We start from the raw sequence: 24,244 nt of genomic DNA on the forward strand, positions 1-24,244 counted from the left end.
TTTTTCGGCAAGCAAGGTGGTACTGTGGCAGCTTGCTTGCTCGCTGCGTGGAGGGCCTGGGTTCGCCTCGTAGTTGATTCAAATTTTTAAACAAAGGTGCTAGTTCTATGAAGATTTACGTGAAGTGTTAAAAACAACGAGATGGAAAAGATTTTGTTTTGTAGTTTTTTTTTAACTATCCAACCTTGATTCGGGATCTTTTATAAAAGATCAGTAATGAGGATTTTTGTTTGCAGTACACAGTTAGAAACAAAATGACATGCGTTTTTGGTAAAAATGATAGATATGTTAATTAGCATACATTTTATGAATTTTATATTATTTAAATAACGTAAGTATTCGAACTGTGCGGGGAAAAAAAACCGAAAAACTAATATCTGAAACGAGACACTGTATATTTTCTCTTTTATACTGCAGCCATCAGCCCTTTTATTTTCAAGAACTATGGCATTTACACTGACCAACTCGACAAGCATATCTGTTTCAAACTTTTAAATATCTTGTGTTGTTCTTTTGTTTTCTATTTCGTCCAACAAAAATGAACTGAGTAGTAGCAAGGTTGGCAGAAGTGGCAGCACATGATAATGACATTATTCACCAGCGATCGTCTAGAAAACTAATGTTTATAGGCGTTTGTGTGAAAATTCATATCTCTTTCTGTTTGAGACTGGTGCACTAGGCCATAAAGAGTGGATAAACATGTTATTGCCAAAGATGTAAATAATTGGACAGTTCTGCACTATATGTCTTAAGTGTCTAGGAATAAGTTCATGCAGGAACGATTATTGGGTCAAATCTTGTGTCAGAAGGGATAATTTGATAACTGGAAAGTGAAGCTCATCTGTAAAGGATATGTATATACTAACCGGATTTTTTAGTATTGTCAAGATACTTACACCTTCATGGAGTCTGCTGAACTAAAATATCAAAGCAATTCGCAGGAGTACTACCCTTGACACATTTCAATCTTACTTTGAGACATTAAGAAACTTGCCAGTGGAAACACAAATGGTTCAAAGACAGACAATGAGTTTGAATTAAGGCAAGCACAAGCCTGCTCTGAAGCAGTTCTTACAAATCACTGAAACGAATTCCTTGTGAGATACTCCTACCTACACTGTATACCTGTGATGTTTGAGTACATGCTCAGTTGGGAAGATCATCTATCTTTGATACTCTCACTAAGCAGTGGCCTATCCTGGATATGTTGGTAAGGCATGCAATATCCATCTTATCAGTTGCATGTATGTCTTAATTGCACACCCACCATGGCTTTCTCTGAAGTGGAGCTCCTCTCTGCAGTCCTCCTTGCAGAATTCTTCAGTAATGCTGTAGTAAGTTTGAAACTCATTTAGAGTTTCAAACTTTCGCCTGTACATGACAGAGAGTGGAAACAGATGACTATGTACTTGTACGTTCCTAAAGAATGTCTTCATTCTTTTCATTGTGGATGGTGGTCATTCTGCTGATGAAGAAGTCACCAGTATGGTTAAAATAAGAGCTTATAGAGTTCTGGAAATCTAGTGTGAAGTTCATTTTGATACATGAAACTCTGAATTCTCTTCACATACATGGCTCCAATATGTTGTGAAGTGGACACAGCACTCACTTCAAACTCTAATCTCAAAAAATCAAAAAACTTCCTATGGACCCTATATTCTCTTTAAGTCCTCAGACACCTTCTCAGGAAACACCTCTGCAAGAACTGAGAACTTCTTTGAGCAAAATATTTTAATAAGCTTTCAGTCACACAGGGAATCAAATATGACATTTAACTGCATGATTCTAGTATCTAATACCTCAAGGTAAAGCCTTCTGCAGTCATCCTTCACATATGTTTCTGTTAAGTTTCCCTTTCTTCTCTTCCTTGGAGTATCACATATGATTTCAGCCTTGCACCATATTTTTTTAAACCCATTGTATCACTTACATCACTTAATGTATTAGTGCAAATATTTATTAAAAATGCTTATGATAACCACTTCAAAGGGTTAGAAACAACAGCCAGTCAGTTGTAACATAAGTTTATTTGAAATTCATTGAAGCACAGCCATTTTTAAACACTTATTGTAAACTAACTATTACAATCACTCGCTTAGTGAAATGGCTGGAAAAAGTATCATTCAGACACATTAAGCACGATTCATTCATCTGTCTCTAAACTCACTACTTCTGCCTGCATTTGGGGGTCGCAGAAGAGGAAACATGCTGACTCCAACTTCATCATCTACCAGTGTTTCACGTGAGCTTTGGGTGATGTCACAAATGGCCAAATGGGAGTTGATGGTTCAAATGGCTCTGAGCACTATGCGACTTAACTTCTGGGGTCATCAGTCACCTAGAACTTAGAACTAATTAAACTTAACTAACCTAAGGACATCACACACATCCATGCCTAAGGCAGGATTTGAACCTGCGAACATAGCGGTCTCTCGGCTCCAGACTGTAGCGCCTAGAACCACACGGCCACTCTGGCCGGTCAATGGGGGTTGAGACAAGTATATTGCTTTGCTTATACATTTCAAGAACTACCACAAGGAAGTGCCCATGCAGGTGCACCATCCCTTGTGCAACACAGAACTAGCAGTAAGTTCAGAGGAAAGAAAATACAGACTGTAAAGTAGGTATTATATCATAATTTAATTATTATGAATGGATTATAATGAATATTTTTGACTTAAGAACTCATATATTTAAACGAACATGCAGCCGTGCCCTGTTTGTCCCTGTCATTAAGATCCATAACTAATGATATTGGACTCAGTTAGTTGTATGAGTCTCCACATAAGCAGATAACATCACAACAGATACCAACAGATTATTTTCATATATGTCAATCCTGGAAACAGGTTCAGTTTCCCGTTTTGTCTACATTAACAATAAAAGAGATACTGGCCTTATTTATTGCAAATGCTTGCTACAAAAAATCACCTGGAGCAGTACCATACTGTGGTAATTCTACTGTCTCCTCGTGTCATCAAAAGACTCAGAAAAAATCCACTTTTAGAGTTTCAGATCAGGCATATGCTCTTTTATCAATCAAAACTTTTAAAATATCTAGATCTTATATGTTAAACTCATCTGCCTGTCTTCTGATACATTATTATTTACAAGCAGGTCCTCTTAATACCTTCTTCAGTTTTCATGTAAAAATTGACTGCAGACCAAAAAGATCCAAATAACCAATATGTATGAAACTGAATAAATCTAATAAAGTATCCTGTTTCAGTGCTTGCAGTGATCTCATACTCTATTAATGTAAATATGTAGATTTCCACAGATTTCTGCAGTAATAAAGTGATGAAGGACCTTAGATACAGTGTAACATAAGGCTGTATAATGACATGGACACAGGAACTAACATTCTAGATCACTACCAGAAATTATTATAATGTGTTTACTTGAGTGACAGTTTGCAGAGTGAAAGTCCTCTAAAAAACCATCTTCATAAACACTTTGAGAAATATCAGTGTAGTAGAATATTTTCTGTAATGAATATACACAAAGATAATATTTACTTCATTTCCTTATACTAGAATTTATTGTAAAATATGGATATTATTTAGTTCTTATGAATTTCTAAAAATGGGCATGGATTATGCTTAAATATGGTACTTCCTGCAGCATACAGCACACCTCAGCTACATACATTTCTTCTCTCTAGTTATGACAAGAGAGATCTAGTATCACACCAAGGGTCACTAGACCTGTAGAACCAGTTGTTGTCTCATTGGCAGAAGAATGTCACCCACAACCTTGCTGAAAGAATCATTCTACCTAATTTACCTGCTGCAATCTAGAATTAACTTTGGTGTCCATACATCAAGAAAGTTGTATAAGGGTAATCCCTTTGTGAAAGGTAAATCAGTCAGCTAATTATATTTCTGGATGAGGCAACAGGATGAATACCCAAGCTATATATGTAATAATAATAATACACTTAATCAAAGGTGATCACATAATAAAATCAGATTCACTATTTGTATATAATAACATTAAGTAGACCATACTGAGGTAACCCACTCACATTATGAAGTTAATATTTTCAGAGTACCTGTCATTATATTTGTTTAGGACCATCTGAAGTAAGTAGTTACACTATTTTGCAATAGTGTGGAATACTTCACCTTTCATTATCCTCTACACCCCACTCATGTAATTTATATAAAGAAGTGAACATTTTTACAAATATTTGAAATTTACAACTTATATGATTTCTGGGACTTGCAAAACTATATTCAGTTGCATTTTAACTATTTTATTAGCAATAACTTTCAATATACAAATTTACAAGGGATACAAATTTTGTGCTTATAAAATATTAGTAACACTTCAAGTAAGTTAAACATGAGGACCACTGTTTCTTCAACTCTATAGACTGAAGACTATGTAAAAGAATGTATATCATGGCAGGTTATGTACCACATAAAATTAATATTAACTGATTCACTGTAACAGACAAGAACTGCAATTATAACAAGAAACAGTCACTAAATTTACTGTGGAAACATGTTGTTCAAACAGATATATATACTAAACAATGAAGTGTGAACAGATTGTGTGGTAGTCGCTAAATTACATTATAGTTTATTCAGTGGGAGAAAAATATTATAAGTTAATTTGTGAAGGAATAATCTTTGGCAGCATGTTCTGCAGGTATATCAAGCATATAGTTACATTTTACTGTACAGACAAACTGTTTTCTAAAGACATGGATACATCTAATATAACTTTATACTAGCACATCCAAGAGTTAGTCATGAACTTTGCAATGGCAGAATAGTAAATTTCTGTGTATCGACAAAATTTCACCTTACAAACATATCTGAATCTCATAAAAGTTTCCAGTTTTATTCTACCTCTGTGAATCTCATTGTGAGTAATGCAATTCATCTTGAAGTATCATGGAAAATGGGATAATTACTCATCCCTTAACACCAAATACAATTCAAATTCAATAGAATAAAAGTATCAAAAACTTTTAATAGCCACAGCAATGCAGTTGCATCTGTATAGGCTATAATGCAGTTCTATATACAGCTATGATGTACATTAATTTTCATCATAATGATCATTTTAAAAACTATTTTTCTGGCAGTGACAATACCAAATAGAAGTTCTTTTAAGAATAAAAAATCCACCAAATATAAATGACACTTATATTTCTTTAAAACATTTAAGGACAATTTCTGGAAGTTTTGAAGTGGATGGTATTTTATTACTAGTCATAAAACTTATAAAACCAGTGGTGTTAGCATTTTCTTAGTCTAGGCAGTTGTAGCTTTCTTCTGAATATCAGTCTTTGGTGATGGCTTTAGTGAGCATATAAGTTATTCATAACATCAAGAGTCTATGTAGCTTTTGCTTATGAATTTAAAAATGTAAATTGAATTCAGTCAAATAAATCAGTCATCACATTTATGTATTATCTAACAGCAGTCATTGCTTCATGTTGCCTTGCAATACAAATAGGATAAAGGGGTTTAAAGTATGGCTGACAATGAACCATTTTAGTATATAGCAGTAGGTGATACCCACCCCCCAAATTCAATCTTTTAAGCATGTCGGACCATTATGTTCTCTAAAAAAACAATTCTGAGCTGATATACTTTCAAAAATTACTTTTAATTTTAAAAATGTTTGTGTCTTCTTTCATAAACAAATATCATACTTGAAAAAGTTAATTTCAAGTCTATTTTCTCCCATAAAATAAACTACACATTTCACCCACTAGTAAATACAAATGAAATAATCCACACATTGGAACTATGACAAATACATCAATACGATTGCTCTTGTTTATCACTACCAATAACTTATGACAGGTGTGGATTTTACATATAATGAAAATTATGTATCTGTTTTAAGTACCATTTGATAAATATTTACATACAATAACATAATTATGGCATCTGGATATTATTTCTTTTGGACGATAGTGCAACATCCATAAATTCTATTACAATAATTACAAAGTGTAGGTAATTTTATAACAGGAAAATCTAATTATCAGGCCCCAGTTATGAGCTAATTTTTCTCAACTACCTTTCATAGAATGTATCACCCACTTGTTCACTAGACTGGATTTCCCTCCTAAAGACAGGAAGAAAGGGCAGGATAAGGGGCAGTGGGAGATCCTTCATTAAGGTCCATCTCTTTCTCTGTGGATGAATATAATTTCCACATTTATGTAATCTTCATCTCCACTTGATTCAGAGAACTTGTGTGGTAGTCCTTCATAGTCTCAGACCATCAAGGTTCTATCATCATTAGTTACCTGTTCCCATTGCTGCAGAACCTGGTTGCTAAAATAGACAGTATTTATTGTGGAAATGCTCAACAGTATCTCAGTGTGTTAACTACAGACATCATTGCTCTGTCAGTCATGTAGTCAATTCTGAATGTTTAAAACATTCAATGTGATGATAATTTTGGGCAGGAAATATTGTGTGTACACATATTAATCCTGTGCACATAATGTTTTATCTTATCCATGCGTTTAATCATTCACATGTCTTTCATGAATCTACATAAGGGTAAAGAAAAATAGGAGGATTAAGGTCTGCTTGACTTAATATTCTTTGAAGAATGTAACAGTGGAACACGTCTTTGTTGATATGTCGACTCGTTATAAGAGTATGAAATAAAGATGGGTTGGAATATGAAATCTCAAAGCATCTAAAATGGAACCAAGCAATTTGCTTGGATCTAAAGAGTCTACAGTGATATCTGGAATGCTCTCGGTAGTGAGGAAGTGAAACATGTCGCATCATCGGAGAGTGTCTGTTATAATCTAGAAAGGAACCACTGTTCAGAGGTCAGTGTCAGTGGATGGGTGGCGTTCCGGCACTTCGGTGTCCTCAGGAGGAAGAACTACACTGCTGGCCGCCTCTGCTACTGGTGCCTCCGGGAGACCCGGGAACAGCTGTCCTCAGCTCTCGTCCGAGTCAGATGGTGGATCCAGGGCCGTGTGGAGGGTGACGGCCACTCCACGGTTGAGGCTCACGGCTGGGTAGAAGACACCATAGAGGCCATGGAACGCTATGGGCCCCTGCAACACAACAGCAAACTGGTCTTAACACCTTCATGTCATCAAAAATGGGCACATGATGGCTAAAATGTAATAGGAAACATAGAGTTGGTGGGTGGCATGAACCTATCAGAATAATCCAGAACGATAAGTAACTATGCAGTTGCATATTTTGGTGACTGAAAGCTATGTTTTAATGTTGTACTAAAACGACATGGGTAATATTATTGTAGAACAATCTGTGAATCAAAAAAATAAGTAATAAACCAAAGCTCTGTCTGTGTGTCACGATTTATCAGTTTACCAACTTGGGTCATGAATGTTGCCAGTTTTAGCAAGGAAGTGAGTGAATTAATTTATAGAGTAACCTTCCCCAAAACTGGTAATCATATTGAGACTCTGGAAATTCCACTTTGAGGGCAACAAAATTTGCTAGTGTGTCTCACACCCAGAGCTGAGAGCCCCAGTACGTACCTGTGGTTCCTCATTGACGTAGAAGCTGAGGGTGTGCCGCTCCAGGTCTAGCAGCACACCCACAGTGGAGCCAACTTGAATCCCACCCTCGCACCTCTGTTCGTGAACGCTGTCGTGCATGAACCACGACCGCTGGCGGTCGATATACATGCTCCACCCCTTGTCGTCCTTACCTGCAAAACACATATAACAAACCGTTACTAGGTACCAGTAATGATTATTAAATTATTATGTATTTGATATTACAGAGGATTAGATAATGTAGCTCAGGAATGTTTGCTGGCAGGGAAGCAGTGACACACAATGCAGATGATTGGAGCATTTCAGCTCTGAGACTCTCGACGCAGCCTTTTACTCTGCTGATAACAGTGTGCATTAGAGATCAGGACTGTAATAATCAAATATAACTTGAATACAGTATTAATTTAATTTCACATAAACAACTTATAATGTAAGGAGTAGGGCATTTTAGGTCAACTCAGGGAGTTTTATTATTAATCATATCCCTGAGTTCTTAAAATATGGTGTCCATTCTTCCCAGGACAGCCCCTTTTTTTCTTCGGAAATATCTCGTTGTCCCAAAAGTGTTTTTGGGGACGCTTAAGTGTCCCACTTTTTTGAAATTCCGCTTGGTTAAAGTATTTTATGCTACTTGACGTTAGATTATCAATATGCTGCGCACTGTGCAAATACACTGAGGGGACAAAGCCACTGGATAGTATGCACATATAAACATGGTGGTAGTATTGTGTACACAAGGTATGAAAGGGCGGTGCTTTGGTGGAGCTGTCATTTGTTAGGTCGAGCAGGATAGGGTGGCCGATATACAGTTTCCAGTTGTCATCCAAAGAGCTGGGCGAGTTCATTCGAGTGTTCAGAAGGGGAAGCCGGAAAGCGCTTTCATCTTTCGGCCGGTCAGCGATGACAGAATCGACGCGCATGCCCTTCAGTCTTTGTCAAAAAAATTTACGGAAAATCGAAAAAAATTGCAATGAAAAATAGGTGCATATTGTATAATATGTTGCTGCGAATGAAATTTAGCTAACAATTTGAATTTTTTCTTTAGAGTTGGTTGGAGGTCTCTATCTGTCACCAATCTTGAGAAAATTGATCTGACATAGCGCATTCATTTGCGATCGCACCACTCCAACGATAAAGACAGAGTGAAATTCCTCATATTTCATAAACGGTTCGAGATATCGAAATAAGATTTTAGCAAATGATATCACACAATGAGAAAATATTTTGCCATATGGTTATTATGTAAAACTTCATTATATACCGTGTTATTCCACTAACTGGAGAATTTTCCGATGAGCAAATATTATTTTTAAGGGCCATCGATAACTGGTGAAACGAGAAATGCTGTCGGCTTTGGAACAACATTAGTGAAGTCAAAACACGTTTGTTTCATATCTAGTATGTGCCTTTCCATAAGATTCTGACCCTACTTTTCCTCAGTTCCTCACTTAATAAAGTTAATAAACTACCGTTTCAGAATTCTCTCACAGTTGCGTCTGTACAACATGATAGAAGGTGAGACTGTGTAAACTCCGCTGTATTTTAACAAAGAAGCAAATTTTAAAATGGTAACAAGAGGAGGGGTAGGTTTTACTCAAAATTCCCCACTCGTGACTTGTCTCTGAAAGTTACGGATCGTTAACAAACCAGGCGAAAATAAATCGCTGCCTTTTCGGCGGAATTCTTTTTAGGTACTAACCAAAGAAGAGGTGACAGATCTTTCTGAATGGTCACCATGCAGGTGTGGCCGTGGAGGAGCCCCACTTAATATTTAAAAAAAATGTGTCAGCTTCAGTTTAGAACGGCATTTACTCTCCAGCGCTCTGAGCATCCCCCCACCAGTGTCGCTCTCTCCACGCTTCCCCAGCCGACTGCACATCTAACGGCCACGGCATTTTGCGCGTCCTTTTTCTCAGGTTATTCGTGTCGGAAGGTTTCCGATGCGTAATTACGCCACACGACAGGAATCAACAGACTTTCAGCGCGGAATGGTAGTTGGCGTGACAGGCATGGGACATTCCGTTTCAGAAATCGCTAGGAAATTCAGTATCCCTAGATTCACAGTTAAAGCGTGTGCCGAGAATACAAGCCTTCAGGCATTACCTCTCATCACGGACAACATAGTGGACGACGGCCTTCGCTTAACGGACGAACGAGTGCAGCGGCGATTGCATAGAGTTGTCAGTGCTAACAGACAAGCAACACTCCGTGAAATAACGAAATCAAGCGGGACGTACGGCGAGCATATCAGTTAGAACAGTACAGCGAAATTTGGCGCTAATGGGCTACGGCAGCAGACGACCGACGCGAGTGCCTTTGCTAACATCACGACATCGACTGCAGCACCTCTACTGTCTCGTGTTCATATCGATTGGACCTTAGACGACTGGAAAACTGTGACCTGATCGGATGAATTTCAGTTGGTAAGAGCTGATGGTAGGGTTCGAGTGTTACGCAGGCCCAACGAAGTCATTTACCCAAGCTGTCAACAAGTCACTAGTGGTGGCTTCAGAATGGTGTGGGTAATGTTTACATGGAATGGACTGGGTCCTCTGGTCCAACTGAATGGATCATTGACTGGAGACGGTTATGTTCTGCTACTTGGAGAACACTGGTAGTTATTCGTGGACTTTATGTTCCCACACAGCGATGGAATTTTTATGGATGACAGTGCGCCACGTCACTGGACCGCATTCATGTTAATATTTTGCGCTGTTGGTAATACCGATTTACGTTCACTGTTTCAACATGCCAAAACGGAAGTAATTTTAACAGCAATATAAAAATGAAATTACTTTCACTATTAGCAGAGGGTCAGCAGCTCATGGTCTCGGAGCAGCGTTCTCGCTTCCGGAGCACGGGGTCCCGGATTCGATTCCTGGCGGGGTCAAGGATTTTCACCTGCCCCGAGATGACTGGTTGTTGTTGTCTTCATCATCATCATTCACCCCCATTACGGTTGGAGGAAGGCAACGGCAAACCACCTCCATTAGGACCTTGCCTAGTACGGCGGTGCGGGTCTCCTGCATTGTTCCCCTACGGTCTGTCAAGAAGCGTGGACTTCATTTCCATATCCTTTAGCAGAGGAGAAACAGTAAAATGTACAGGTGCATTGTGCAACTCATACTTTGCTGTTGGACATGGTGGACGGTCTGGTATGGTGAATCGTTAAGACGAATAAACATCGCCCGAGTGTTCAAAGGAAAAAAAACACTTTTGATAAAATACATATAGTCAAAAGTACGGTCACATTGACTCAGAATAACTGTAAAAAACCATTTGGTATCATCTGCGTGCGTGGGCACAAAGATAAATTTGAATGTCCATTAAATTTTGTCAACATAATTTGTGTCCCTTTTCTTGCTTCATTGTCCCAGATTTTTTCTGAAGTATTTAAAATGTTCCCTTTTTTAATAAAAATTAAATAGGCACGCTATCTTAAAATCATTCCTAAACTCTCACCTCTGTGTTCGTAAGTCAATGCTAATATAATAAGACTATGGGATGATTTACTTTTGTATAAAACCACATCTAGCCTAATTTTTTTATTGTGTCCTTCAACTTTAACTCGGCATGAAAAATGACACATGAAGTACATTTACATAACGCGTTGTGAGATGTTCAAATTTCTACTGTGTGCGTTGCAAACCTGAAGGACGAGATAGATAAAGCAACATAATATATTAACAATTCGATGAAAAGGAATAAAAGTGCGGAAGCCAGAGGTCTTCCTGTCTTGCACGGAGAGCTGGACGTCCCATGACGTGAAGTCATCGTGACTACAGTGCCAAATGGAACTGGCCCGGCAACACGAAGTTGGAAAACTGGAAATTTGTCGTAAGGTCTAATGGGACCAAACTCCTGAGGTCATCGGTCCCTAAGCTAACGCACTACTTAATCTAACATAAACTAACTTCCACTAAGGACTAAGGACAACACACGCACCCATGCCCGAGGGAGGAAGCGAACCTCCGGCGGAGGGGGGGGGGGGGGGGGGGGGGAGACGCGCGGACCGTCAGAAGGCGCCCCAGACCGCTCGGCTACCCCGTGCTGCCAACACGAAGGTGTTGAAGGAACGGGAAAGTATGTCTCAGTCAACGAGTACTGTAGTAGTCTTGATTATAACATAGCCTGGAGACAACAACTGGGTGACTTCACATCGGGAAGAGTCAACGGGAAACTGGAAGAAAGAAGAAGTGTGACGAGTGTAGCCCAAGCGTTTGGTATTTCTCATAGCATTGTTTCACGTGCATTGGGAGCGTTCTGAACCATAGGCACTGCTGCCAGAAGGAGAGGAAATGGTCGACCATTAACAACTAACGCAGCAGATGACCGCTACAGTGTACCAAAGGCAAGAGGGGACCCACGTCAAACAGTACGTGCAACTGCAACCACACTTAGCAGGACTGCAAGCCGTGTAATATCACGCTCCATAATGGCATGGCGACTATATGGGAGTGGTCACTTTGCCCGAAGATCAGTGCATTGTGTTCTGTTGACACCCACACATCGGTAGTACCATCTGCAGTGTTGTAAAGAGCACACAGACTGGACCAACGAGGAAAAGGGGCACGTACTCTTCTTGGATGAGAGCAGTTTCAGTCTGAATGATGATTATGGGAGTACTCTTACATGGCGAGAGGTGGGAACTCTTAACGCATCCAAGAGCCTTGTCGAAGATCATCGTTTTCGTGGTCCTGGTGTTATGGTGTGGGGAGGCATAGTGTTGCATGGGCGTACTGACCACCAAATCTTTGAACGCGGTAGACTCACCTGTCACTGTACTCCTTCCCCCTGTGCGTCTTTTCAGGGGTGCAAATGTTAATGCGCTACTGCATCGAAGACTGCAGAAGAATGAACTTTTGGAACGAGAGGATATTTGGCGAATGGACTGGCCTGCCCGTTCTGCCGACTTAGATCCCACTGAGCATCTGTGGGACACATTATGGAACCCTACTCCACCAGGTCCACATGCACCACCGATCATCCAACATTTTTCAACTTCGCTGGTGGGGCAATGGAACGCCATACCACAAGAGCTCCCTTCCAATTATATGGCTAGCATGGGAGCAAGTTGCAGGTCATGCGCTGCCTTCTGTGGCGAACACAATGAGAACCATGTCCCCTGTTTTGTAATCTCCAAGTTATTGTTCTTGAATAAAAGTGTCATTTGTATTGATCTCCTTGCCTATTTCTTTCAGTTACCTTCTGTACTGTACTGTGGCAATGTTTTCTATGTATGGTCCAAGTTTCATTGAGTTATATTGTTTGGCAGTGACACATAAGCTTTCTTCGTCTGCAAGTTTTGCACACCAGTGTAGTTTCTCTTACAATTTAATTTCGTTTTGTGGTGCTAAATATCACAAAGTAGGTTTAATCTAAAAATAGAACACTTCAGTATAAACTACAGAAATAAATCATTAAGTGGAGTTTTGAATAAGTTCAATCAGAAACTGCGAAATTCACTTTTGCATTAAATTTAGCGTGTGGCTCACAGAATTATGTGTTCCAAGTACTGCAGTTCGACTGATACAAGATAAGATAAAATGATATGAATCAGTACGAGCAGATACACCTACACAGCATGGAGAAAAATTTTGTAGCGAAATTTTAACCCTGGATAGCTAATGCCAGAAGGAACCAAAATTAGTAATGTTGTGTAGGTCGACAATGCACCATTTATAAACCACGGAAACTTGGCGCCACGCGCTGCTATTGGCCGTGGGATTGCCCTGTTGCGGTTCGTCGGTTGATGGGCAGCGCTATGGTTGTCGGTTTACCGAGCGTGGCCTTGGATACATCGCGATCTCCGGCAGCCAAAGCATTTGCGGTCATGCGTTGTCCAGAGCATCCGGCAACAGGGTAACTCTGCGGCCAATCGGAGCTCATGGCGCCAAGTTTCCGTAGTTTAAAAATTGTGCTGTCGACCTACACAACATTAGTAATTTTGGTTCCTACTGACATCGCCTATCCAGGGTTAAAATTTTGTGACACAAGTTTTCTCCACCCTGTATGTATGTATAGGTCATAATGAAAACTAGAGAACCTGCAGTCTTTATTTCGCTTGCGCCTTTGTCCTGCTCTTCCCAGAGTCTGCACGGTTACAATAGGATTTGGTATGCTTAATTTTAAGGGGTGGCCAGATGCCTTTCCTGTCGCCACCCCGTACCCCCCAGGATGGAATCAGTGTACCCCAGCTGTCTGCGTCTAGAGTAAATCATAAAAGAATGCGAACGTGTTTCAAATGTCTGCGAGTCGTGTAACTGAGGCGGTATGTGCTGTCGACTTGTGCTGTCGACCTAAACAACATTAGTAATTTTGGTTGACCTAGCGGGATGTGGAAAACTGTCTAAAAACCACATCCAGGCTGGCGCCCACACCGGCCCTCGTCGTTAATCAGCCCGGCGGATTCGATCCGGGTCCGGCGCGCCTACCCAAGTCCAGGAAGCAGCGCATTAACGCTCTCGGCTAACTTGGCGCGTCAGAGAACCTACAGTAGCTAAGGGAAGTTGAGATATCCATTTTCCATCATCATATATGAGATTAAATATTATCAGTTGTACATTTACAATGAATGTTAGATCCCAAAGTTTAGCAGCAGCAAGAAGTAGCACATATGTATAAGTTGTCGATGCTAAGTTGAGCTCCCGTTCCCTACATGTTACCAGTAGTACATCTCGGTACACTTCTTGCCGACTGTCTTATGTTTACGACTGCTGCCACCTCTAGTGACCTAACTTCTGCTTCTTGTCGACTGTCTTATGTTTACAGCTGCTGCCACCTCTAGTGATCTAACTTCTGCTTCTTGACGACTGTCTTAAGTTTACAGCTATTGCCACCTCTAGTTATCTAACTGCTGCCTTTTGTCGACAGTCTTATGTTTACTACCGCTGCCCCCTCTACTGATCTAACTGATGTAGCACAATAGTGACACGACGAACTCGTGTTTTGTGAGTCGGCGGAAAAATAAATGGCACAACGATTGCGTTTGAAAATGAACAACTGTATGACATGCTTTCACATAATCTTGTTACTTCCATATGCAATTTGTATCATAGTTACTGATTATTTATGCATACTTGCTTTAAGTAGCTTCATTGTATATCAGGCAGATAACGTTCCCCACGTTACATCTATCCTCAACGTGGGCAAAAAATTCTCCTTCCTACTTTCTCCCCACCTCACACTGCATTCAGCTCGAAGTTAAACTTAGCAGCGATAGCCTATATCGACTTGTCTCGATATCTATAGAGAGGAACTACGGCATCTGAAATCAATAAAACTTTACATAAAAGAAGCATGGGTTAAACAACATAGTAATTACCAAAAACTTTCATTGTCTCAGAGACTTATTTGTAGTGGTTTAACAATAGTGTACTCATAGGCGTCCGCCAGGGGAAGCCAAGAGAGGACGTGAACCACCTTTAGAATTTGGAGTGCAGAGTTTTTATTTGCATACTGAGTGAATACCCATTAAGTCTCTGTGACGTAATTAGTTTTTTGTGTCACCTACTCATTTTAGTTCTTATTGCATGTCATGTCTTGATACTGACCAACTCATTTATATGAAAAATTTTCATATTTTCATTTTAAAGTCTTGCCCCTTTCCCCCCCCCCTCCCCCCCCCCCCCCACCGCTCTGCCACCCTCTCCTGTCTTACTGAAACAGTTTCAGTTTCTGTGGACGCCCATGAGTATATCAATACTTCAGTTGGGCGTACTTAAAATGGCGTAACTACACCTGGTGACTGTTCCACAGGGTCACTTAGAGTTAAACGACGAATAGAGTCTGCGTAAGTTTCAAACCGTTCCGTAGTACTTATTGCAAGGAAAGAGTTGCAGTACTTAGCTCGACTGACATACAGTTCTTTGTGCAGTTCAACTGAAGTGACATTTCACGTTAAGTTTTTTATTTATATATTGGAATAGTGGAGAGTAATTAAATAATTGCGTTAGTTTCATAATGCTAACCTCACTTAACAATAAATGTAACTTTGGTACCATCCATTCAGTATTAAGTTTTCTGTTCCTAGTGACCTCTTAAATGCATTAGAAATGATAATAATGCTCCAGAAGACAGACACCTTGGGGAAAAAGACTGTACAATTGAAATGTGATTTTATATGTAGTGTAATAAATGAGTCGTAAACAAACGTAAAATGTTTAATTGCTCATTTAATTACAGGGATGTAATTATCACTCCCACAGTGCCTGCGGGCGCGGAGGGGAAGGCCACAAAACATTCTGTAGTTTGGTATACCTAAACACACAAGTAACAGTCCAAAAGCGCTACCAATCCTTTCTCTGATACAGGGCACATACAAATTATGTCTTAAAACACTCAGTTTTGACAGCATTTTCAACATTATTTTCATCTGAAAAACAGCAAAAGTTGAGACCATGGTGAAGTAAACTGTTAAATAAGGCGAAATCACGTAAATCCAGTATTACGGTCCTAGCTCTTCCGCTATAAGGCAATATCATTGTAGCTTGTTCAGTGGAATGTTGCGAGGGAAATCTCCCGCAGTGCTGACAACATTTGCAGCTAGTGCTAAAATCTGACCACTTGATGTGATAGAGATTAGGCAAGGAAGTAACAAACGTCCGTGAAAGGGCGTTATAGTGACGTCTTTCTTCGCATGTGTTATTTATTTGTAGCTGTGAATACGAAATGAAAGTAAATTAATGTCACAGTTCAAGGTCAAACAGTTCACCACGTATTGGCTAGCGCAGTAGCAGTTGGTATAGACGTGCAAGTACGGTGGAAAGCGTGACGAAAACTTTCGAATTCTGTCACCGGATTCCGAGCAGTACTATGGGTCATTAGTTAAACAAAAGGTGGACTAGCTATATAGCAGGGTCACGTTACGCGAATGCAGTGGCCCCTGGCGTACTAAGAATTGAAATTGCAAGGTTACTTGACGCAAACATTTACGTATGACGCGGACTAATTGCTTAGATCACTGCCACGTGAGTGTGAAAGAAAAGGAAATGGTAAGTTACATGTCCGCTACTTCCACTTAGATAGGGAAGCTTTCTGATTTTAAATTAAAAAATTGCGAGTTACGTTTGAAGAGTAGTATGGCAATCACATTTTAATTTAAACCGAAAGACTTTAAAACATAAGTGTAAGTAATAGAAACATAACTCGCCACATCTCAGCGACGCTGTTCGGTGTACGCAATGCAGCTAAACAGTCAAATAAGAAAATAATCTACTGACGGCCATACTAATACCTTCAAAGTTAATAGTTACAGTGTCTTGTTGTGATTAATAAAAAAATTGCAGTGATGTGCCTTTTTAATATGGGCCTGTCTTCAGGAGCACTACAAACGCCAGGCTGTGACATTTTTATATATTTGATTCGTGTTATTTCTTATTTTTCAGAGCAAGCATTAGAAAACACACATTCTAGAAAATCACCTTACATAGACTACAGTCATTCTTTTACTTTTAGCTCAGTCAACAGAGATAAAAAAGTATCGACTAGAAGGAAAAATTCGAGTAATCACAATTTTTGCTCAGTTATAGGGGGGAGTGTCACGGGCAGTGGTTGTCAAACTTGTTTGGTCACGGGGCAACTGAAGTTGCGAGGAGGCACCTTGGGCCGCATGTGCAGCGATCTTATTGTTACTAATTGGTACCTTACATGAATCAGCACGTTACGAGCCCCTAAAAGACTAACTATAGTAAGACTGGAATATATAGGCCGCCGGCCCCCAGATAGGGGAGCGAGGGGCTTGTTGTAACAGGGGTAAGTAGTAACAGGCTCTTTTCACTAGGATCTTAAACTTTATTAGCGTATTTCTTTGACTCGATTTGACCTATAAACCACACCGCATCATGTTGCCATAGCCAGTGTCCCGCCGGCCGGCGCAGTGAGCGAAAGTGTGCACGCGCTTCACTTTTGCCAGGTAATATAAAATTTTACTGTCGTAACAATTTGGTTTGCATTATTATTATTGACTAATTGCAAACTTTCTATATCTTATTTACATTCAAATTTATCTATCTCTGATAATGTATAACAGTTTTTCAGATTGCTAAATTGTTTAAATAGTTATCTTGATAAATGTTAAAAATCATACCATGGGGTTAGTTGTAACAAAATCCCGGGGCTTGTTGTAACATGTTACAACATGCCCCACGTTATGATTTAGATACCTACTTTTTTTCTTTTCTTCCAGAATGAGGGTGTATAAAAGAAAGTCAGAGCGGGCAACACAAAGCCAAGAAGTGTACGAGTTAGCGGCAGCTGAAGTTGTAGAAAAAAAATGAAGTATCCGGAAAGCTAGTCAGACTTTCGGATTATGTCACGTCTCTCTTTATAGATACATAAAGAAAAAGAAGAATAATGAATGTTTAAGAGTTGGTCATGTCAAGACTAGACAAGTATTTACTGCAAAAGAAGAGAGTAAGATGGCTTCTAAAACAATTACTTAATTTTTAGGTGTTGATTACTTAAAAAGTATATTTAAGTTGATTTTTGATAAGAATTACATAATACCTCCTTAGGAAAGATGTCAAATTTGTTAACAATAAACAAAGAATAAATGATTAGAGGTATTACTGTTTTTTGTTTCTTTTTGTCGTTACTACTTGCCCCGGCAGACGTTACAACTTGCCCCAAGCACGAGGTAAGTTGTAACACCGCACTTCTTCTAGCAAATAATTGATTGTAAGATAATGACCAATAGTTGTGGTATTATTTTTACTTGATTTGGTAGAGGAAGAGTTACAGCATCCATCCATCTTTATTTAGTAGCCATTTCATCAATGGATCTCAAGATATATTAGTTTTCATGAAAACTGTTACAACAAGCCCCTCGCACCCCTACTGATCGTAAAAGTCTGCAGCATTCGTAACACTTCGTGAGTGTGTTAAGTGTTTCAGATTGCTGCCACAATTAGTGACAAGTAGTTGTGACAATGTAGTAGCCTGATGAAGTGTTGTTGTGTTGTCTGTGTGAGAGAATGATTAACTGATTAATATTAGTTATTGCAATTATGCTTTACGTGGGCGTTGACAGATGTTTTTCTCGCATTGTGGCGGCACATATTCATACTTTATTCCATCTAACGGCGCTGCTTTACGTATTTCTCGTCGTAGCTTGGCGGTTGTATTCTGACGCCGGAGGCTGCATTGACCTTTACGAAAATAACCACAAATTATTCGATATCACATTTGTTTAGAAAGCTCTCTCGCTGAAGCGTCACGGCAAATTATTGTGTTCACTACTGTTCGCTGCGCCTGGCTGATAGGCAATACATTATACATTACTGCTTTGCTGGTAGCATAATTGGGATGCAATGAAGGGTGAACGACCTGCCGCTCAATCTCATTTGCCGTCCGCGGAGAATCATTTTAGGGACGGCACAACTATAGACTACAAATGGATTAACAAAACTTTCAAAGTAAAGGGTCCAATATGAGTCTGTACTTCATTACGTGAGTGCATTGGTTTTCAAAACCATTAATGCAAAGAATTGCCAGAAATAATGAACTGACTTTTCTACGGAACGTAAAAGCCAAGTGTATTTACTTTTTTTTGAGTTACTCGTTGAATTATATTCATGCCGGTTCATACTGAAACTACAGGATACTTTATTTTACCTCCACCAGGCTCCTCTTCAATAATCTATTCGCTGTCACAACTTCGTGTAGTAAGCTTTATAAAACTCACGACATTCGTTCGTCCTCAGGTTCAATTGCGTCAAATAATAAAAGCCATGAATTAGTATTGCAGTATGTATAATGCCTCCCTAACGTTAATGCTGACTGTTTATATAATATGAATCAGTGCGCTGAATGGCACATTCTTATGACTGACTGTGTAATTCATATTACCGCTAGACAACCGCGACGAATTCAGGGAGTTTAATATTTTGACGCCACTCATTTTATACGTCCCAGTAGGATGTAAATTTCTTATGAAGCGCATGAGATCCTCGGACCGAAATTGGTTGTTTAATAAATAACACCAGCAGCTGTTGGCGTCAAAATATCACGTTTTTTTTCAAATTGTGGAGTTACATTCGTGCATCTTTTGGCTACAATAACCCGTTTATTATACTATTCCTAGTAGACCAACCGTTGTCCCATTTTCTTATTCATTCTTCGAGTTATTGTCGCTCGTATTACACGTATTGCTGCCAGACCGTCATTAATCATTACTGATACTCGTGGAAAATGGTACACCCGTTTTGAGCGTGTTCCAATCTATTTTACTCAAAGTGTAATTTGTACACTATTGTTATTTATTGATCCATGCAATTCTGGGAATGCAAGCAAGCCGCTCCTTCTCCTCTTTTGGTATTTCGGTTGTGAATCGTCTTGCCATCTTGAGAGTCAACTATACGGGATACTGCACAAGTGTTTTATGCATTACTGGCCATTAAAAGTGCTACACCACGAAGATGACGTGCTACAGACGCGAAATTTAACCGACAGGAAGAAGATGCTGTGATATGCAAGTGATTGGCTTTTCAGAGCATTCACACAAGGCTGGCGCCGGTGGCGACACCTACAACGTGCTGACATGAGGAAAGTTTCTCATACACAAACAGCAGTTGACCGGCGTTGCCTGGTGAAACATTGTTGTGATGCCTCATGTAAGGAGGATAAATGCGTATCATCACGTTTCCGACTTTGACAAAGGTCGGATTGTAGCCTATTGCGATTGCGGTTTATCGTATCGCGACACTGCTGCTCGCGTTGGTAGAGATCCAATGACTGTTAGCACAATATGGAACCCTAGGTTCAGGAGGGTAATACGGAACGCCGTGACGGATCCCAACGGCCTCGTATCACTAGCAGTCGAGATGACAGTCATCTTATCCAGATGGCTGTAACGCATCGTCCAGCCACGTCTCGATCCCTGAGTCGACAGATGGGGACGTTTGCAAAACAACAACCATCTGCACGAACAGTTCGACGACGTTTGCAGCAGCATGGAGTATCAGCTCGATACCGTGGCTGCGGTTACCCTTGACGCTGCATCACAGTCAGGAGCGCCTGCTATGGTGTGCTCAACGACGAACCTGGGTGCACAAATGGCAAAACGTTATTTTTTCGGATGAATGCAGGTTCTGTTTACAGCATCATGATGGTCGCAACCGTGTTTGGTGACATCGTGGTGAACGCACGTTGGAAGCGTGTATTCGTCATCGCCATACTGGCATATCACCCGGCGTGATGGTATGGGGTTCCATTGGTTCCACGTCTCGATTACCTCTTGTTCACATTGACGGCACTTTGAACAGTGGACGTTACATTTCAGATGTGTTACGACCCGTGGCTCTACCCTTCATTCGAAACCTGCGAAACACTACATTTCAGTAGGATAGTGCACGACTGCATGTTGCAGGTCCTGTACGGGCCTTTCTGGATACAGAATATGTTCGACTGCTGCCATGGCCAGCACGTTCTCCAGATCTCTCACCAACTGAAAACGTCTGGTCAGTGGTGGGCGAGCAACTGGCTCGTCACAACTCTTGATGAATTGTGGTATCGTGTTGAAGCTGCATGGGCAGCTGTACGTGTACACGCCATCCAAGCTCTGTTTGACTCAATGCCTAGTTGTATGAAGGCCGTCATTACGGCCAGAGGTGGTTTTTCTGGGTACTGATTTCTCAGAATCTATGCATCCAAATTGCGTGAAAATGTAATCACATGTCAGTTCTAGTATAATATATTTGTCCAATGAATACCCGTTTATCATCTGCATTTCTTCTTGGTGTAGCAATTTTAATGGCCAGTAGTGTATTTATTGATCGTTACTAGAGCAAATTTTCGCTTTGCACCGGAGTAAGTGCTGATTTACACTTCTTGGTAGATTTAGACAGTGTGTCGTGACTGTACAGAGGTGAGGATGAGTCAGATAAGTTTTTTATAATTGCAGAAGATGCTGGGAAGACATAGTTCCCACGTAAGGTCTGTTAGCGGGTTTATTAACTTTCATGTGTTGAGGTCAGGGGATGTTGGAGGCCGAAGCACAGCCTCTACTTGACCTCTGCATCTTGGACCGCTCTGGCGCGTTTGACGTCGTCTACATCAGCGGCAACATGTGTCGAACCCCCAATATGCATGCAACGCCACTCGTATAACTCACTTGCTCAAGAACTGAAACTGACACTGTAGAGTTGCACGTCGGACGACAAATGTATTTATCTTACTGTTAATTGGTAACCTACATAAATTCGTATGATATGAGCACTCAATTCATTAGCTGCAGTAAGGGAGTAATTAGTTGGCCGTTGGATCCCAAGAACTGATCGTTAAAAATCGGCACCATTCGGAAGACTTCGTGTCGTCTATTTTCCGCTTTAGACTGCTGTCACCCTCAGCGACCCTAAACTGCTAACACTGTAATTCCCTGACGATTTGTTGTTGTGTTGTCCGTGTGTTCGGACGATTAATTGATTAATAACAGTAACTGTACATATATATTTAAATTCATTATACAATAGGAGATACAATCGCAAATATTTGTTGAATGTTTTGAATTTTATTTTTCTTCTACTCACTGGGTTGTATTACAACAGCTTTAATTTAATTTCGTATTCTGGAAGACAAACAAGGAAGCCTTCTCCCCATGAAGCCGCCTCACCCTGCAACGAAAAATCTGTGTGTCCCTGCACCCAACTTCGTCCCTGAGATGACCGACCGACTTCCCAGTATATTTGTGATTCCTCAACGGAGTCAGGTACAGCCAACAACTGAAGGTGGTAATTATTCATTCTTTATTGGTAAATTTAAGTACAATATGTATTTAATTAATTTGTCTTTTGATGTACTTTTTTTGGCTTTCTCGTCCGTATTTGCTGCAATTCGAATGTGTACAATCCATATTGAACCCTCTAAATGCGGAACGTTTGAGTATCATGCGGGAAAGTATTCTCATTATATTGCAATTAAAATTATTTTGTACCTGCCAGCAGACGAAAGGAAAGCAGAGTGTTACCAGCTGTAGCAGTGCACCGACAATTACAGTAGAGCGCATGTCGGACTGATGGAAACTACGCAGAATTCGTGTGCTACACCGCAAGATATGACTGGCCCAGTCAGAGGCTGTACGTGCTCTTAACCGATAAGTGCAAAACAACAGTAATTGAACTGTAGGGGCAATTTACATTTACAACACACTGGATAAACTTATCTGTTCATGCTAACCATTTACACAGTGGTAAGTACATTGAGAAAATTTTAAATAAAACATTGACTTCACGTGTCAGTGTGATTTAAAAAGCACTCAGAAACTGGACTTCTATATCTATTGGTTACATTTGTTGATGACAGTGTGCTTCCATAGTAGACACGTTGGAAGTTGACTGGCAGCCCCAAAGTACTGATCGCTACAGCCGGCCAGAGTGGCCGAACAGTTCTAGGCGCTACAGTCTGGAACCGCGCTACCGCTACGGTCGCAGGTTCGAATCTTGCCTCGGGCATGGATGTGTGTGATGTCCTTAGGTTAGTTAGGTTTAAGTAGTTCAGAAGTTAAGTCCCATAGTGTTCAGAACCACTTGAACTTACCAAATATACAAATGTGTGTGAGTTCCTAAGGTACCAAACTGCTGAGGTCATCGGTTCCTAGACTTACACACTACTTCAACTAACATACGCTAAGAACAACACACACACCCATGCTCGAGGGAGGACTCGAACCTCCGGCTGGAGGGGCCGCGCAATCGATGACAGGGCGCCTCAAACCGCGCGGCCACTCCGAGCGGCGCTACTTATCCCTCAGTCGATGAGATAGGCGGTGATCCTTACTTAGCTCGCGGGCGAATTGACAGGCGTCAATTAGAATTAACTATTCGTGTGGCCCACTGTTCTCAGCGGTGTTTTACAACGTTAAGATCTTCGTAAGGGAGCAGTGTTCCGGCTCAGTAACTAACAAAAATACTGACAGGGACAGTAATATTTTAAGATGTGCCTAATTCGGCCCGCAGGTCACGAGATACATACAGTACTATAAATTCTAACGGTGGGTTTGAGCGTGGGAGTATTGCAGGGGATAGGGGGGGGGTTGCGTTTAAAGGTTGTATTTTTTCAGGTTTTCCTTGGTATCTCGGAATTTGCGGCACTTAGCGAAAATGCTTACCAGTAAAAAATTACACTAAATTAAATAGTTTACAAAAGAACTTCCATTTTTTTAGGGCTAATAGTTTCCGTGTCGCAGATAGTGGAAAAATCGCAGTTATTAAAAACAGTTTTTTAATGGTATAGCATTGATGTTTAATGTTAAATAACGTTGGTTAAGAACAACTATTGAATATGTGTAGCACATCAACGTTCAGTAGAACTGTATTACGGGATAAATTCTGTCCTGTGGGTGCAAAATGGTAGAAAGATTTGGGTGGAGGTGAGAAGCGTGAGGGAAGCTAGGTCGCCAGATTGTGGTCATGCACTTCCCTCCTTCATCGGACTTCAAAATTAAGAGCGAGCTGGCATTTCTAAATTCTCTCTACCACACCACATCACAAAATGCAACTAAAGGGCGTTATATCGAAATTTCCGCAACTCGCCTTCTGAATCACTGGCGGCACAAATCTCAGACATTCCCAGGGGAAGGGGGCAGGTTATTTTCCAAAAGTGTATTTACACTGCACTAAATACAGACATGAGTTGTTAACAATGCAAATCGACAGATTCTACTTCAACCTCTGCAGTCTGTTCTGGAAAAGGCAACATCCTCCACTACGGACACTACTTTCTTCT

At 40.4% G+C, this 24,244-nt stretch overlaps 1 protein-coding gene across 1 annotated transcript in view; it reads right to left on the bottom strand.

Moving 5' to 3' along the window:
• Positions 1 to 4,227: 4,227 nt before the first annotated feature.
• Positions 4,228 to 24,244, bottom strand: part of LOC126092253 (E3 ubiquitin-protein ligase TRIM9) — a 279,511-nt gene continuing 259,494 nt past the window's right edge. Inside the window, exons 9-10 of the mRNA XM_049907764.1 lie at positions 7,505 to 7,677; positions 4,228 to 7,051 (exon numbers count right to left, since the gene is read on the bottom strand). Coding sequence (XP_049763721.1) covers positions 6,932 to 7,051; positions 7,505 to 7,677 — 293 coding nt within the window. The 3' untranslated portion in view covers positions 4,228 to 6,931. The remainder of the gene's footprint in view (positions 7,052 to 7,504; positions 7,678 to 24,244) is intronic.

Source organism: Schistocerca cancellata, chromosome 7, assembly GCF_023864275.1.
Source record: "Schistocerca cancellata isolate TAMUIC-IGC-003103 chromosome 7, iqSchCanc2.1, whole genome shotgun sequence".
NCBI lineage: Eukaryota > Metazoa > Arthropoda > Insecta > Orthoptera > Acrididae > Schistocerca > Schistocerca cancellata.